General features: G+C 51.6%; 1 protein-coding gene across 6 annotated transcripts in view; it reads right to left on the bottom strand.

Annotated features, from left to right (window-relative positions):
- The window catches only part of DAAM2 (dishevelled associated activator of morphogenesis 2), a 136369-nt gene that overhangs the window by 9473 nt on the left and 112515 nt on the right, over positions 1-14381 (bottom strand). For 4 of the 6 annotated variants that reach the window (XM_086370634.1, XM_086370635.1, XM_086370636.1 and 1 more), the window contains exons 15-20: positions 12537-12644; positions 10207-10233; positions 9068-9174; positions 7830-7914; positions 1696-1802; positions 1494-1582 (exon numbers count right to left, since the gene is read on the bottom strand). In XM_086370634.1, coding sequence (XP_086226760.1) covers positions 1494-1582; positions 1696-1802; positions 7830-7914; positions 9068-9174; positions 10207-10233; positions 12537-12644 — 523 coding nt within the window. The remainder of the gene's footprint in view (positions 1-1493; positions 1583-1695; positions 1803-7829; positions 7915-9067; positions 9175-10206; positions 10234-12536; positions 12645-14381) is intronic. The other 2 variants (XM_086370638.1, XM_086370639.1) reach the window with 1 other exon arrangement.

Genomic DNA, 14381 nt, shown 5'->3' with positions numbered 1-14381 from the left:
GGGGATGGATGGATGGATGCTAGGGAGGAGAGTTAACAGCTTATCAACCAGTTGGGACAGGCAAAATCTTAGCTTTCCCAGGAATGTTTCTAAGGGAGAGTTTAGGAGTGAGCTCCTGGGAACAGAATTATCTGAGATTAAATCTACCCAGTGGCTAAACTGGTTCCACAGCACCAAACTGCAGGCCATTGCTCACAATGCTCCGCTGATCCAAGACACACAAATATTTGAGCACATGTCTCGGGCTGAACCTCGGTGTCCCTGCCTCAGGCCCCAGAGGCAGTCAGCAGCAGAACAAAAGTGAGGACTCGCCCGTCGGCAGGGCAGGAGATGCCTCCAGACCACAGTCCCCCAGCGACGCTGCTCAACCCTTGGCTTCCCGCTCAGACGCGTTATCTGTGATCACACAGCCTGAAGACCCCTTGTGAGTGTGCACGTGAGTGTGTGTCCAGATTACAGAAAATGTCAGCCTCGAGCTCTGTCATGCCCCACCTGACCCCCCAGAGTCCTCCCGAAGCAGCTCATCAAACTCCAGGAAGGACCGTTCTCCAGACCTGGCCTCCCAGGGCATGCGGACCAGCCTGGTGTCCAGCAGAGGGGGCCCGTGCTCTGCTCTGCCCCGAGCCTGCCCCCCAGCATCCAGGACACAGCCTGTCTCCAACCTGCTCAGCCTGTTCTCGCCACAGAGGGGCCCACAGCCTCTCCTGCTTCTCTCCTCTGGGGCCCTCATGGCTGCCCACCCTCCTGACCACCTGCCCTTCCCCCAGGCTCCCTGCCTCTCCATCCTCTGCCATCCCCAGGCAGTTCCACACGCCCTCTGGGACAGGACAAGAGGGAAGGGCTGGATTCTGAAGAATGACATCTGCATTCCCGTCCCGGCTCCACCAACACCAGTAGTAACACAGCCTCGGGCCACTGACACAGATCCATCTGAGAGGTGAGAGAAGGGCCCCCAAATGGGACCATCCACGCCCCGTGTTTCGCATGGTGCTTGACCTGTGCTTCCTGTCTAATTACAAAGTTTCTACCCGAAATAGGTGGGAGAAGTTCCCCAGGTCAGAAAATCAGATGCCTCTGGGGATCACCTCACCCAAGTTCCCTACTTTCTGAGTAGCTCACACTTCAAATAATGTGTCTGGAGGTCTTCTCTGCACCTCGGACCTCTCCCAAGCAGGGTAACGATGGGTTAGTCCATGCCAAGAAGGGTGCCAGTTGCTTACTATTATCATCATTTTTTCAGCATTTCCGTCCCAGGCTGGGGCAGATATCAGCAGGTCCGTGGCCTCAAGAGCCTGCATGCTGAGCCCAGGGAACAGGGTGCATGGCTGGCATAGGTGCTCATATACACAAGTGCCATATCTACAAAAAGCATAGATTCACATCCTGGCCTTGGTTTTGGGGGTGCATCAAGAATAAGGAAGGAGTTTCCCTCTGTGCCTGTCCATTGACTCCCACCCACCCCACCGGGCTTGCTCCCCAGCCCTGGGCCATACCTTCCACTTTGGGCTTGGCCTCAGCCAGCCGCTCCTGGAACTTCTTCTTGAAGAAGAGAGCCTGCAGCCGCTGCTGGTAGTGGTCAATCCTGTGGACAGGGCAAGCTGCATGGTGAGGCAGCCCCTGTCCCGGCCAGCTCCAGCCACCCCCTTCCTCGGCCTGCCCACCCCCGCTGCCTCCTGCCATGCCCACTGCTCTGACCGGCTCATCTCATAGAGGAAGCGGTCCGCGCGGGCCATCCGCTCAATCTCATGCTTGTGCTCCTCCAGGAGGTCAACATCGCTCTTCTCCGGGATGAACTTGAGGAGCTGCAAAGGGGAGTTGAAAGTCAGGATACTGGTGAGAGGCTGCCATGGGGGTGCAGCCAATGGAAACCCCCCCACTCAGACCAGGCTCAGATTAGAAGGGCACCCCCCCCCAACTCTGTCAGAGAGACACATCCTCGTGTGGGTGGTTTATGTTTCATCTGCTCCAAGGGATTCAGGGCACCCAGCTCCAGACTTCTTTCCTTCTTTTTCACTTTTTAAAAGTGAGCTATAACTTACATATGGTAAACTTACATACAGTGTTCTTAAGTGTACAGCTCAATGAGCTTTTTCTTTTTAAACCAACGTGACTGAAGTATGTGAAAGTCTCTTAGTCGTGTTTGACTCTTTGCAACCCATGGACTGTAGCCCGCCATGCTCCTCTGTCCATGGAATTCTCTAGGAAAGGATACTGCAGTGGGTAGCCGTTCCCTTCTCCAGGGGATCTGCCCAACGCAGGGATCAAACCCAGGTCTCCTGCATTGCAGGAAGATTCTTTACCATCTTTTTCTTGCAGGCAGATTATTTACCACCAATTTCAGTTCAGTTCAGTTGCTCAGTTGTGTCTGACTCTGCGACCCCATGGACTGTAGCATGCCAGGCCTCCCTGTCCGTCACCAACTCCTGGAGTTTACTCAAACTCATCTCCATTGATCGATGATGCCATCCAACCATCTCATCCTCTATCATCTCCTTCTCCTCCCACCTTCAATCTTTCCCAGCATCAGCATCAGCATTTTCAAATGAGTCAATTCTTCGCATCAGGTGGCCAAAGTATTGGAGTTTCAGCTTCTGCATCAGTCCTTCCAATGAATATTCAGGACTGATTTCCTTTAGGATGGACTGATTGAATCTCCTTGCAGTCCAAGGGACTCTCAAGAGTCTTCTCCATCAATTTATTGAGGTATAATTTACATAAAATAAAATGCATCCATTTTAAATGTACAACTCAATGAATTTTGATAAAACTATCTTGAGAGTCCCATGGACAGCAAGGAGATCAAATCAGTCAATCTTAAAGCAAATAAACCCTGAAAATTCATTGGAAGGACTGATGCTGAAGCTTTAATTCTTGGCCACCTGATGGGAAGAACTGACTCATTGGAAAAGACCCTGATGCTGGGAAAGACTGAGGGCAGAAGAAGAAGGGGGCAACAGAGGATGAGATGGTTGGATGGCATCACTGACTCAATGGACATGAGTTTGAACAAACTCCAGGAGATAGTGAAGAGCAAAGAAGACTGGCATGTTGCAGTCCATGGGGTTGCAAAGAGTTGAACACGACTTAGTGACTGAATAACAACAACAAAACCACTAATTGAACCATCCAGATTAAGATACAGAAGATTTTCATCCCCTGCAAAGTTCCCCTCTGCTACTTTAATAAGCAAAGCTACCTCTTCCTCCAGTATAGCCTCTCAACTAAATTCTATCACCTTAGATCAAATTTAGCTTTTTTTTTTTTTTTGGCCATGCCACACAGCATGTGGGATTTTAGTTCCCTGATCAGGGATTGAACCTGTTTCCCCCTGCAATGGAAGTGCAGAGTCTTAATCACCAGACCACCAGGGAAGTCCCAAATTCGGCTATTCTTGAACTTATTCTTGAACAAATGATGCTGTGTGCTCTTTCTGGGGTCTGGTTTCTTTCCCTTAACAGAATGTCTGAGACTCATTCACATTTAGGTATTAGTAATTCATTTTTTATTCATTGATGAAAGTGAAAAGTGAAAGTGTTAGTTGCTCAGATATGTTTGACTCTTTGTTGACCCCATGGACTGTAGCCCACCAGGCTCCTCTGTCCATGGGATTTCCCAGGCAAGAATGCTGGAGTGGGCTGCATTCCCTTCTGCAGGAGATCTTCCTGACCCAGGGATTGAACCCAGGACTCCTGCATTGGCGGCAGATTCTTTACCATCTGAGCTTCCAGGAAAGCCCATTCATTGCTGACCATTATTCTATTGTGAGAATATACAACAATCTATTCACTTTCCTATTGATGGACAGTTGGGCTCTTCACAGTTTGAGGGTTTTGTAAATAGTTATAAATATTCCTATAGTCAGTATTTGTACCCAGTGGGATTTCTGGGAAACAGAATAGGTGTGTGTACTGCTAAATTGGTTTCCAAAATGGTTTTACCAAATGAGAGTTCCAGTTGCTTCACATCCTTGCCAACAGCTCACACTGTTGGCCTTTCCAGTTGTAGCTGTTTAAGCGGGTGGCTGATTCGCCCTCACTGTGACTTACTGTGTTTCTCTGATGACTAATAGTATTGAGCATTCTTCGGCATTGCCTTTCTTTGGGATTGGAATGAAAACTGACCTTTTCCAGTCCTGTGGCCACTGCTGAGCTCTCCAAATTTGTGTGGCATATTGAGTGCAGCACTTTCACAGCAGCAACTTTCAGGATTTGAAATAGCTCAACTGGAATTCCATCACCTCCACTAGGTTTGTTTATAGTGATGCTTTCTAAGGCCCACTTGATTTCACATTCCAGGATATCTGGCTCTAGGTGAGTGATCACACCATTGTGATTATCTGGGTCATGAAGATTTTTTTGTACAATTCTTCTGTGTATTCTTGCCATCTCTTCCCAATATCTTCTGCTTCTGTTAGGTCCATACCATTTCTGTCCTTTGTCGAGCCCATCTTTGCATGAAATGTTCCCTTGGTATCTCTAATTTTCTTGAAGAGATCTCTAGTCTTTCCCATTCTGTTGTTTTCCTCTATTTCTTTGCATTGATTGCTGAGGAAGGCTTTCTTATCTCTTCTTGCTATTCTTTGGAACTCTGCATTCAGATGCTTATATCTTTCCTTTTCTCCTTTGCTTTTCCCATCTCTTCTTTTCACAGCTATTTGTAAGGCCTCCCCAGACAGCCATTTTGCTTTTTTGCATTTCTTTTCCATGGGGATGGTCTTGATCCCTGTCTCCTGAACCATGTCACAAACCTCAGTCCATAGTTCATCAGACACTCTATCTATCAGATCTAGTCCCTTAAATCTATTTCTCACTTCCACTGTATAATCATAAGGGATTTGATTCAGGTCATACCTGAATGGTCTAGTGGTTTTCCCTACTTTCTTCAATTTAAGTCTGAATTTGGCAATAAGGAGTTCATGATCTGAGCCACAGTCAGCTCCTGGTCTTGTTTTTGTTGACTGTATAGAGCTTCTCCATCTTTGGCTGCAAAGAATATAATCAATCTGATTTCGGTGTTGACCATCTGGTGATGTCCAGGTGTAGAGTCTTCTCTTGTGTTGTTGGGAAGAGGGTGTTTGCTATGACCAGTGCATTTTCTTGGCAAAACTCTAAAGTCTTTGCCCTGCTTCATTCTGTTACCCCAGGTGTTTCTTGACTTCCTACTTTTGCATTCCAGTCCCCTATAATGAAAAGGACATCTTTTTTGGGTGTTAGTTCTAAAAGGTCTTGTAGGTCTTCATAGAACCATTCAACTTCAGCTTCTTCAGCGTTACTGGTTGGGGCATAGACTTGGATTACTGTGATACTGAATGGTTTGCCTTGGAAATGAACAGAGATCATTTTGTCGTTTTTGAGATTGCATCCAAGTACTGCATTTCGAACTCTTTTGTTGACCATGATGGCTACTCCATTTCTTCTGAAGGATTCCTGCCCACAGTTGTAGATATAATGGTCATCTGAGTTAAATTCACCCATTCCAGTCCATTTTAGTTCACTGATTCCTAGAATGTCAACTTTCACTCTTGCCATCTCTTGTTTGACCACTCCCAATTTGCCTTGATTCATGGACCTGACATTCCAGGTTCCTATGCAATATTGCTCTTTACAGCATTGGACCTTGCTTCTATCACCAGTCACATCCACAACTGGGTATTGTTTTTGCTTTGGCTCCATCCCTTCATTCTTTTTGGAGTTATTTCTCCACTGATCTCCAGTAGCATATTGGGCACCTACTGACCTGGGGAGTTCCTCTTTCAATATCCTATCATTTTGCCTTTTCATACTGTTCATGGGGTTTTCAAGGCAAGAATACTGAAGTGGTTTGCCATTCCCTTCTCCAGTGGACTACATTCTGTTCCAAAGAAAGGCAATGCCAAAGAATGCTCAAACTACTTCACAATTGCACTCATCTCACACGCTAGTAAAGTAATGCTCAAAATTCTCCAAGCCACGCTTTAGCAATATGTGAACTGTGAACTTCCAGATGTTCAAGCTGGTTTTAGAAAAGGCAGAGGAACCAGAGACCAAATTGCCAACATCTGCTGGATCATCGAAAAAGCAAGAGAGTTCCAGAAAAACATCTATTTCTGCTTTACTGACTATGCCAAAGCCTTTGACTGTGTGGATCACAATCAACTGTGGAAAATTCTGAAAGAGATGGGAATACCAGACCACCTGACCTGCCTCTTGAGAAATTTGTATGCAGGTCAGGAAGCAACAGTTAGAACTGGACATGGAACAATAGACTGGTTCCAAATAGGAAAAGGAGTACGTCAAGGCTGTATATTGTCACCCTGTTTATTTAACTTATATGCAGAGTACATCATGAGAAATGCTGGGCCAGAAGAAGCACAAGCTGGAATCAAGATTGCTGGGAGAAATATAAATAACTTCAGATATGCAGATGACACCACCCTTATGGCAGAAAGTGAAGAGGAACTCAAAAGCCTCTTGATGAAAGTGAAAGAGGAGAGTGAAAAAGTTGGCTTAAAACTCAACATTCAGAAAACGAAGATCATGGCTTCTGGTCCCATCACTTCATGGGAAATAGATGGGGAAACAGTGTTAGACTTTATTTTGGGGGGCTCCAAAATCACTGCAGATGGTGATTGCAGCCATGAAATTAAAAGACGCTTACTCCTTGGAAGGAAAGTTATGACCAACCTAGACAGCATATTGAAGAGCAGAGACATTACTTTTCCAACAAAGGTCTGTCTAGTCAAGGCTATGGTTTTTCCTGTGGTCATGTATGGATGTGAGAGTTGGACTGTGAAGAAAGCTGAGCGCTGAAGAATTGATGCTTTTGAACTGTGGTGTTGGAGAAGACTCCTGAGAGTCCCTTGGACTGCAAGGAGATCCAACCAGTCCATTCTGAAGGAGATCAGCCCTGGGATTTCTTTGGAAGGAATGATGCTCAAGCTGAAACTCCAGTACTTTGGCCACCTCATGCGAAGAGTTGACTCATTGGAAAAGACCCTGATGCTGGGAGGGATTGGGGGCAGGAGAAGGGGACGACAGAGGATGAGATGGCTGGATGGCATCACTGACTGGATGGACGTGAGTCTGAATGAACTCTGGGAGTTGGTGATGGACAGGGAGGCCTGGTGTGCTACGATTCATGGGGTCGCAAAGAGTCAGACACGACTGAGTGACTGAACTGAACTGAATAGTATTGAACATCTTTTACCGTATTTTCTCTGATGAGTGATGGTATTGAACCATTTGGAGATTCTCTTTTATGAAGTATCTATTCGAATCTTTTGCTCATTTTTAGGTTGTTTGTCAGTTTTCTCAGTGATTTGTAAAGTCCTCTGTTCTGAATATGAGATTTTTGTGATCTATGCATAACGCAAAGGTCTAAAGCTTGGCTTGCCTTTTCACTCTGGTAATAGTGCCTTTTGCTCAATAGAGTTCTTAATTTTAATGTCCAACTAATTGTGGCTTTGTTTGGTAGTTTCTGGGTTTCTCTTGAAGGACACAGCAGACTGATGAGGAAGAGATGCTAACCCGTGTCTCCTGTGTCTCCTACATTGCAGGCGGGCTCCTCACCTGCTGAGCCATCAGGGAAGCCCTCAGCAGCACATGGCTGCGGCCACTGTCTTTGCCCTGAGCCTCACAGGGAATCACTCCTTACGTTTCCTTTCTAGGGGCCTCAAGCCCCTGAAAAGATGTAGCCTGTTCTGGTCTCCTCTCAGAGAGGTTGATTCAGGGAAGTTTCTATGAGCCTCTCCCTTGCTCCTCCAGCCTGACTTCTCCTTCATCTAAGAGTTTCAGCCTCCCTGGGGGCTGTCGGGAAGGGATACAGCTGCCCCCTAGTTTCAGGGGCCTCACCTGCTCCAGCATGTCCTTAGCGAGGTCCTCCTGTTCATCCATCTTCAAGATGGCCTGCCGGATCTCCTCATTGGACAGCTTCAACCTATGGCAAAACCCCACCCTGAGCAGCCTGGCCTGGCCCCTCTGCCCAGGACAGACCCCAGGCCTCCTCCTTCTGAAGCCAGAACCGGGGCCTCCTCTCTCTCCTTTACCTTTGAGAGCACTCCCTGCTCGGTAAAACCTTTGACACGAAACTCACCCGGCTCCCTCTATAACTTGAGCCTGAGATATTTTAGTCCCTAATCAGCAACGTGAGTACTCTGGTCTCTTGCTTGAGTCTCCATCCTCACTGATGGGGATGTTTGGGAGGAAGAGGGCCACCTTCAGTGTAGACTGAGACAGGACAAAGAGTTCTGATCCTCCTTCTCATGCCCGAAATACCCGCAGCGTCTCCATGGGAGGACGGGAACATGGGCAGGCCATTAAGGGGGCAGGCCCCTGCTTCCTTCAAGACAGAACAGCTGCCCCTCAGTGCCCACACAGCCGTTCCAGCACTGGGAGAGGGAGAAGCAACCCCTGCACGTGCACACACAAACACGCACACACATATCCACACAGCCCTCCAGATGCACACCCATCGGGAGCCCTGGGGAAGCAGAAGTCTCCCTTGCCATCGAGGGGGGAGACACTGAGCCCTGGGGCCCTGTGGGAGGAAAGCGGGGATGGATGTCCTAGGGCAGCACTAAGAATAGTAAGCGAGGCGGTGCCCTCTGACCCCAGCTCAGGCGGGAGGCCCCCGCACAGAAGCTAGGCTGTTAGCCCAGATACTGCCCTGTTTGTTCTGCAGCCGCGGGAAATGCTTGGGGGCTGACATCATGCTGCTCTGTGGCCTAAGCCAAGCGGGGCCCTCTGCGGGCTTAGAGCAATGCCACTGCCAGACGCTGACCAGGCAGGTCAGGGGCCTCGTGACTGGGGCAGTTTCCTGTCTGCAGAGTCTGCACTGCTGCTCCGCGGGGGCTCCCGGGAGAGGATGCTTGGATCAGGAGCGCCCTGCCATTCCCAGGGGATAGCTGGGAGATGGGGGGAGCCCAGAAGTCACTACCACCCCATCTGTCTGCCAGTCCCTCTCTCCCCAGGCACTCAGCTCCCTCATCTTCCTCTCTAGGCCCAGCCCAGGCCGCCACTCTCTGGGGGCGCATCCTTCCCACCCACAACGTTCCCTGGAGCAGGGCTGCAGAGGCAGGGCGGACACCTACTTGGAGAGAAGGATGATGCAGTTCTGTGCCCTCCGGCCGTCAATGACAGACAGCTCTTTGACCTTGCGTGAGGCCAGGTGGATGTCCTCGGTAGAGCCCAGCTCTTTCTGTAACCGACAAGCCGAGTGGCAAGGCTGACGTGTGTGTTTCCCCCAGTCCTCTTCCTGCCCACCGCCCAACCCCAGCCCATGAGCCACCCCCGTGCCAACCAGAGAATGCTCCTGGTGTGAGCGGAAGAAAGAAAGCAAAAGAACAAGACTGAGGAGAAAGGAGGGTGGTTAATATCTGACTCTAATTCGAGGCTCTGGGACTTTAGCCTGGGCTAGAAGGGGTTGGGAGCAATGAGAAGACCTCTTTTCAGACACTGCCTTCTCTGGGCAGGCTAGAGGGGGAGTGACTGATCCCTATGGCTGTGGGCAGTGGGATTTGATCCATGCCATGTCCCAGACAATCAACCCCCACTCCCCCCACCCTGCCCAGAGAGCCTCCCCGCTCCCCGCCCCGATCTTATGGTGAGAAGCTGGCTCCAAGTCCCCAGAGGGCCACGGTTCCTGGACCCCTGAGGACTTTGGGTGCTGCCCAAGGTGCCCAGGGTGGAGAGCATCCACAAGTTCAGAGGTGGGGAAACTGAGGCACAATTCCTTGCAAAGTTCTCTTCTCTGGGGTTCTAGCAGGTAATTCCCAAGAAATCGAAGACCCCCCTCTTGCCTTCTCTTGGCCCCTGATGAGGTAGACAGGAGGCTGGCTCCTCCCCTGGGAGGTCCTTCCATGCACATGCTCCAGGGGCTGCCACCCACATCACTGCCTTTGTGAAATGTGCCCCTGGAATTGTGCAGTGCCCAACCTGTGCAGTCTTATAGGACAGCCCCTCGGGCCTTGTGGGTAAGACAACAGACCTAGAAGCTTCCTCCTCACTTCTGTAGACATTTACCTCCCTTGTGGTAGGGGTCTGTTTACATTAGCTCCTTTCCCTACACTTCCACTTTTTATTTGGGGACCCAACCTGATGCCACCCTGTTAAGATGAGTAATAAGGCAGAAGGTAGAATTGACAAGCCCCCTCTTTTGAGCCCAGTATAGGGCAGCAGCCCAGGACAGTGGTTAAGAGTTATAGTGTCCAGAGCCCCAAGAGTGACTCACCTGCTGGGAAGGATTAGTTATCAGCTCCTAGGCAGGTAGCAGCCACAGCCAATAGAGAATCAAACATGCACAACGTTAGCCAAGAGGTTTGGGGACCCAAGAGTAGTAGGAAAGGAACGGGGACCCCTAAGCATCTACTCTGTCTGTGCCACCCCAAGGGAGACCCCCACGGTTGGAGATGGAGACTGCAGGGAGCACTAAACAGGAACTGCTTCCAGCAGACATGCACTCACAAAGAAGCCAGACCAAGCAGAGGACAGGCAGCCTCATCTGTGTGCCCCGCGCCCAGGGAGACCACCACTTCCTGGTCGGACAGGCCCCCAAGCTGCCCCACCCCAGGCTTTGACTGCACTTCTTCCCTCTCCTACATAGAGCATCCTGGTACCCCTGCATGACTTCATTCTTCCAAAACAGGGGAGTAGACACAACCACAACTGAACTTGAGCTGAAAGCATGTGCATGTCGCATTCACTGAGACAGAGGAAAGCAGACATCCCTGAACTTTGTCCCTTGCCCTCTGCCCCCTGTCTGTCTTTGATTTCCAAGGAAGTGGAGGGGGCAGAGCTCACACCTGGGTGGGGTTGAAGTCACCAACTCAGGACTGGCAAAGGGCACAGGACGGTCCCTGTCCCACGTGCCCAGGACCCCAAGCCAGAAACAGGAGGCCAAAGAGGCAATGCAGCCTCTGGGATCTCTCTGGCTCTGCAGCTGTGAATTCAATCCCCCAGAGTCCGGGCGACCTGCAGAGTGATAGTCCTCTGGGTGAGCCCAGCTCTGAGATGGGGTGACAGACTGAGTGGGCTCAGAGAAGGCGCTGTCCATCCTAACTCTTCCCCATCCCCGAACTGGGGGTAGGGCGGGGGCAGGCCCCGCTTGTCCCAAACCCCAAAGTCCCGCCTTCCCTACTGGAGCGCACCCCTACTGGAGCGCACCCTGGTCCTACCCCAGGATCTTGGAGATTGGGCAGGCAAGGCTGCGACCCTGGCCTGGAGGAAGACTCTCAAAATGCAGGGAGGCCAGGCCTGATCCTCCACCACCCTCCGCACATCCTCTGCGTCCCTCCCTGGTGCCTGCTCAGGAGCTCTGATCACAGGAGCAGCAAATGCCCCAAAGAACCTCTTCCAGCCGCAGTCAGGTCGCAGTGGCTGCTCGGGCCATGCCAGGCAGACATGTCCATAGGGCTAAAAGTGCTTCCTGGACTAGGGGTACAGAATCAGACACTCTGAGCACCTACATTTAAGCTAGACAAACAACCGTTGGGTTTTTCTAGAACCCTAAGGCAGGGCCAGAGCCCCACCCCCACCGCAGCCCTTTGGCTATTGGCTAGTCCCCACTCCCTGCCCCGGAGCTGTCACCGTGCCCTCGGTCCTATCTGCCCTCAGGAGGGGTCACCCATGGCTCCGGGCTTGGCAGAAAGCAGTGGGGAGATCGGCCAAGACACGCAGACCCAGGAGGGCTCAGAGCCTTCTTGCAGGCACTGGGGGACGTCCTCGGGGTTGGAACCCCAGACTCAGTGGAGAAAACACGGAAGAAGACAGCACAGCCCAGAGAATAAACAAACCCTGGGAGGAGGGCCAGAGCGAAAGCAGAGGCTCCGAGGCCTCTTCCCACACTGGACCTCCGAGGAAGGCCCCAGCTCTGCTGTGCAGATTCCTGGGCCCTCGTACTCATGGGAGGGTGAGATGGAAGAATCGGCATTTGTGGTCATCCCAGCAGTTACCGCCTCAGGTTGGCCCTGCATCCTGCTATCCACCCCACTCCCTGTCCTGCCTCGGGAAGAGCAGGCTTGCTGGTCCACCTCTGCACAGCATCCTCAGAGCAAAGCCCAGGGCCTCTCCTGGCCTGCCCCACCCAGCTTCAACCCCTCAGTGTGACCTGGAGCAGCGCCACCATCCTTGATACAACATCCTCTGCTCATGGGAGTGTCAGGATATGACAGCAGAGTGGAAAAAGCGATTGAAAAGTGATCATGCCTTGTAGGTATAATTCCTAGGTCCCAGGCCAGAAAAAGAATAAGGTCCGCAGTGGCCTGGCCCTGCTACTCCGCCTCCAGGGCTCCAAGACCAAGGAGAGAAACGGACATCATATTACGTCATCCCGTGATGGGCAAATACAAACTAATACAGTGGGATGCTTCCCCTGTGCACCGCACCCCTCCCCCGCAATTCATGTCCCAGAAAGAACATGGTACCTGATAAAGAATAAAATCAGTCAGTGTATGTGGGAGGGAGGAAGAGAGGCAAGGAGGGGCTGAGGGTCGAGTTCAAGGGGTGGCGTCAAGTCATGACTGGAGGTCAAGACTCAAGACACCAGAGCAGGCAGGGTCTTACCTGATGCCTCTGATAAGCTGAAAACATTTTTTCAAAGTCCTCGAGGTCTAGAATCCGAAACACCTTCATGTCATCAATCTCATTCCATATGGTGCCAGGGACACGTTCCTAAGATTCACGGGGAGGGAGGAGGCCGTGGTTGACTCGGCTCCTTCGTGATGGAGATGCTGGTACCCCCCGACCCCGCCTGTCCTCCAGGTACACAGAAGCTGGCAGCCAGGCTCCCAGGCCTTCAGAAGGGGGTGATTCCTCCCTGTGCCCCCCCTTCAACACTCCGCTCCAGGGGAGAGACGAGAGACCACTCCTCCTCTTCACCTGGGGCCATATGTCAGCGCGCCCCAGAAATCAACGGTAGTGCTGGAGTAACGGGTGGGCAAGCATGAAAGAGGGCTATGAAACTCCTTCCAGAAAAAAAACCAAGCCAGTGTTCTCAGAGGACGTCTCCCCGCAAGGTCGGGGTGGCTGCAGTGATGGCAGGAAGAGTGCCCCCACACACTGGGGACCCTCAAGTCCCCAGGGCTGCCTGCATTTCCTGTGTCTCAGACGGTCGTCTTCTCTCCCAGGGGGTCTTCCTCCCACTTGCCCAGATTCCCAGAAAGTGGACAAATGGCAGAGGCCGGGCCATCCTGGCCCCGCTAGTGACTGCCCCGGCCAGGAAGACTCTGCCACGAGTTCCTGATGGTCACAGGCCGTCTCATCCCTCGAGACTGGAATGGGCCCAGGGTTATATTCCAAGGTCTCTCAGCTGAGGCAATGTCCACCTCTGGGTAGGATCCTTGCACTGAACCCCACTCTGGGGTTCTGGACAAGATCTGGTACCCATGCCAGGAATGCCCTAGTGGTCTTGTAACATCCCAATAATGGCTTAGAAGCCGAGTCAAGAGGCCCCCGCCCAGGACCCCTCGCCTCTCCCCAAGCTTTGCTGCCCTTTAAAACAGAACCTCCCCCACCTCTCTGCCTGCGGGGCAGCCGGGAACCTTCCTAATGCCACTGCCGCCTCCTCTCTCCATCACCCCTCAGCAAGGCTCAGAGAGAGAAACATACCTTTCACTCACTTTTATTTTCTTAAACTCTGCAAAGGGGAGGCAAGGCCAGAGCGGGAGGGGGAAAGTGGGGACATTCCTGCGGCCTTCCTAAGGCCAGGGACCCTCTCATGGAATGCCGGGCTGGGAAGCTCGGAGCAGCAAGGGATGCAGGCAACTGGCCAAACCCAACACAGACACATTCTTTTCATGGCAGAAACAACCACTCTGTGTGTGTGTGTGTGGGTGGGTGGGTGGGCACGTGTGTGTACAGGAGCATGTGTGGGGTAGGGGACCGGGGAGAGGAGCCAGGCTCTCAGATGGGGTACGTGGGAGGCACAGAGGAGATGGGAAGGAGAACTGGAGCGGGAAAGGCAGGGAGGGCGGGTCAGCATGGGGAAACATTTCCATGAGTCAACAGGCTGAGGACCCAGCTCCCCTTCACTGGTCCCCAAACACTGCCCCTGCCCCGTGGTTACCAGGAGAACCTAGGATGCTCTGTGAAGGTGGAGTTGAGGGCTGGGGCCAGAGACTCATACATTTCTTCCTAACATCTTCCACATCCTAAACGCCACGCCACCCCAATGCGTCCCCGTCACACAATCATTCTCAAATTTGATCTTCACACTGCTCTGGCCAAGACTTCACCACTTCCAGTCCAGATCCCTGAAACTTCTGCCCCTCTAGGGACACCCTTTACAAGCCAGGGAATCTTGCTCAAGAAAGTATGTTTCCCTTGAGCATCTGGGGTCACACAGCCTCTAAGTGGGGCAGTTGGCAAACAGAGGGGTTCTCTTCTCTTCCCCCATCCCATGAAAGGAAA

Source organism: Bos grunniens, chromosome 23, assembly GCF_055505025.1.
Source record: "Bos grunniens cultivar Pamir isolate PY7600 chromosome 23, Bosgru_T2T1.0, whole genome shotgun sequence".
NCBI lineage: Eukaryota > Metazoa > Chordata > Mammalia > Artiodactyla > Bovidae > Bos > Bos grunniens.
The sequence above is the reverse complement of the archived record's forward strand: the minus strand, read 5'-3'. Positions and strand labels throughout refer to the sequence as shown.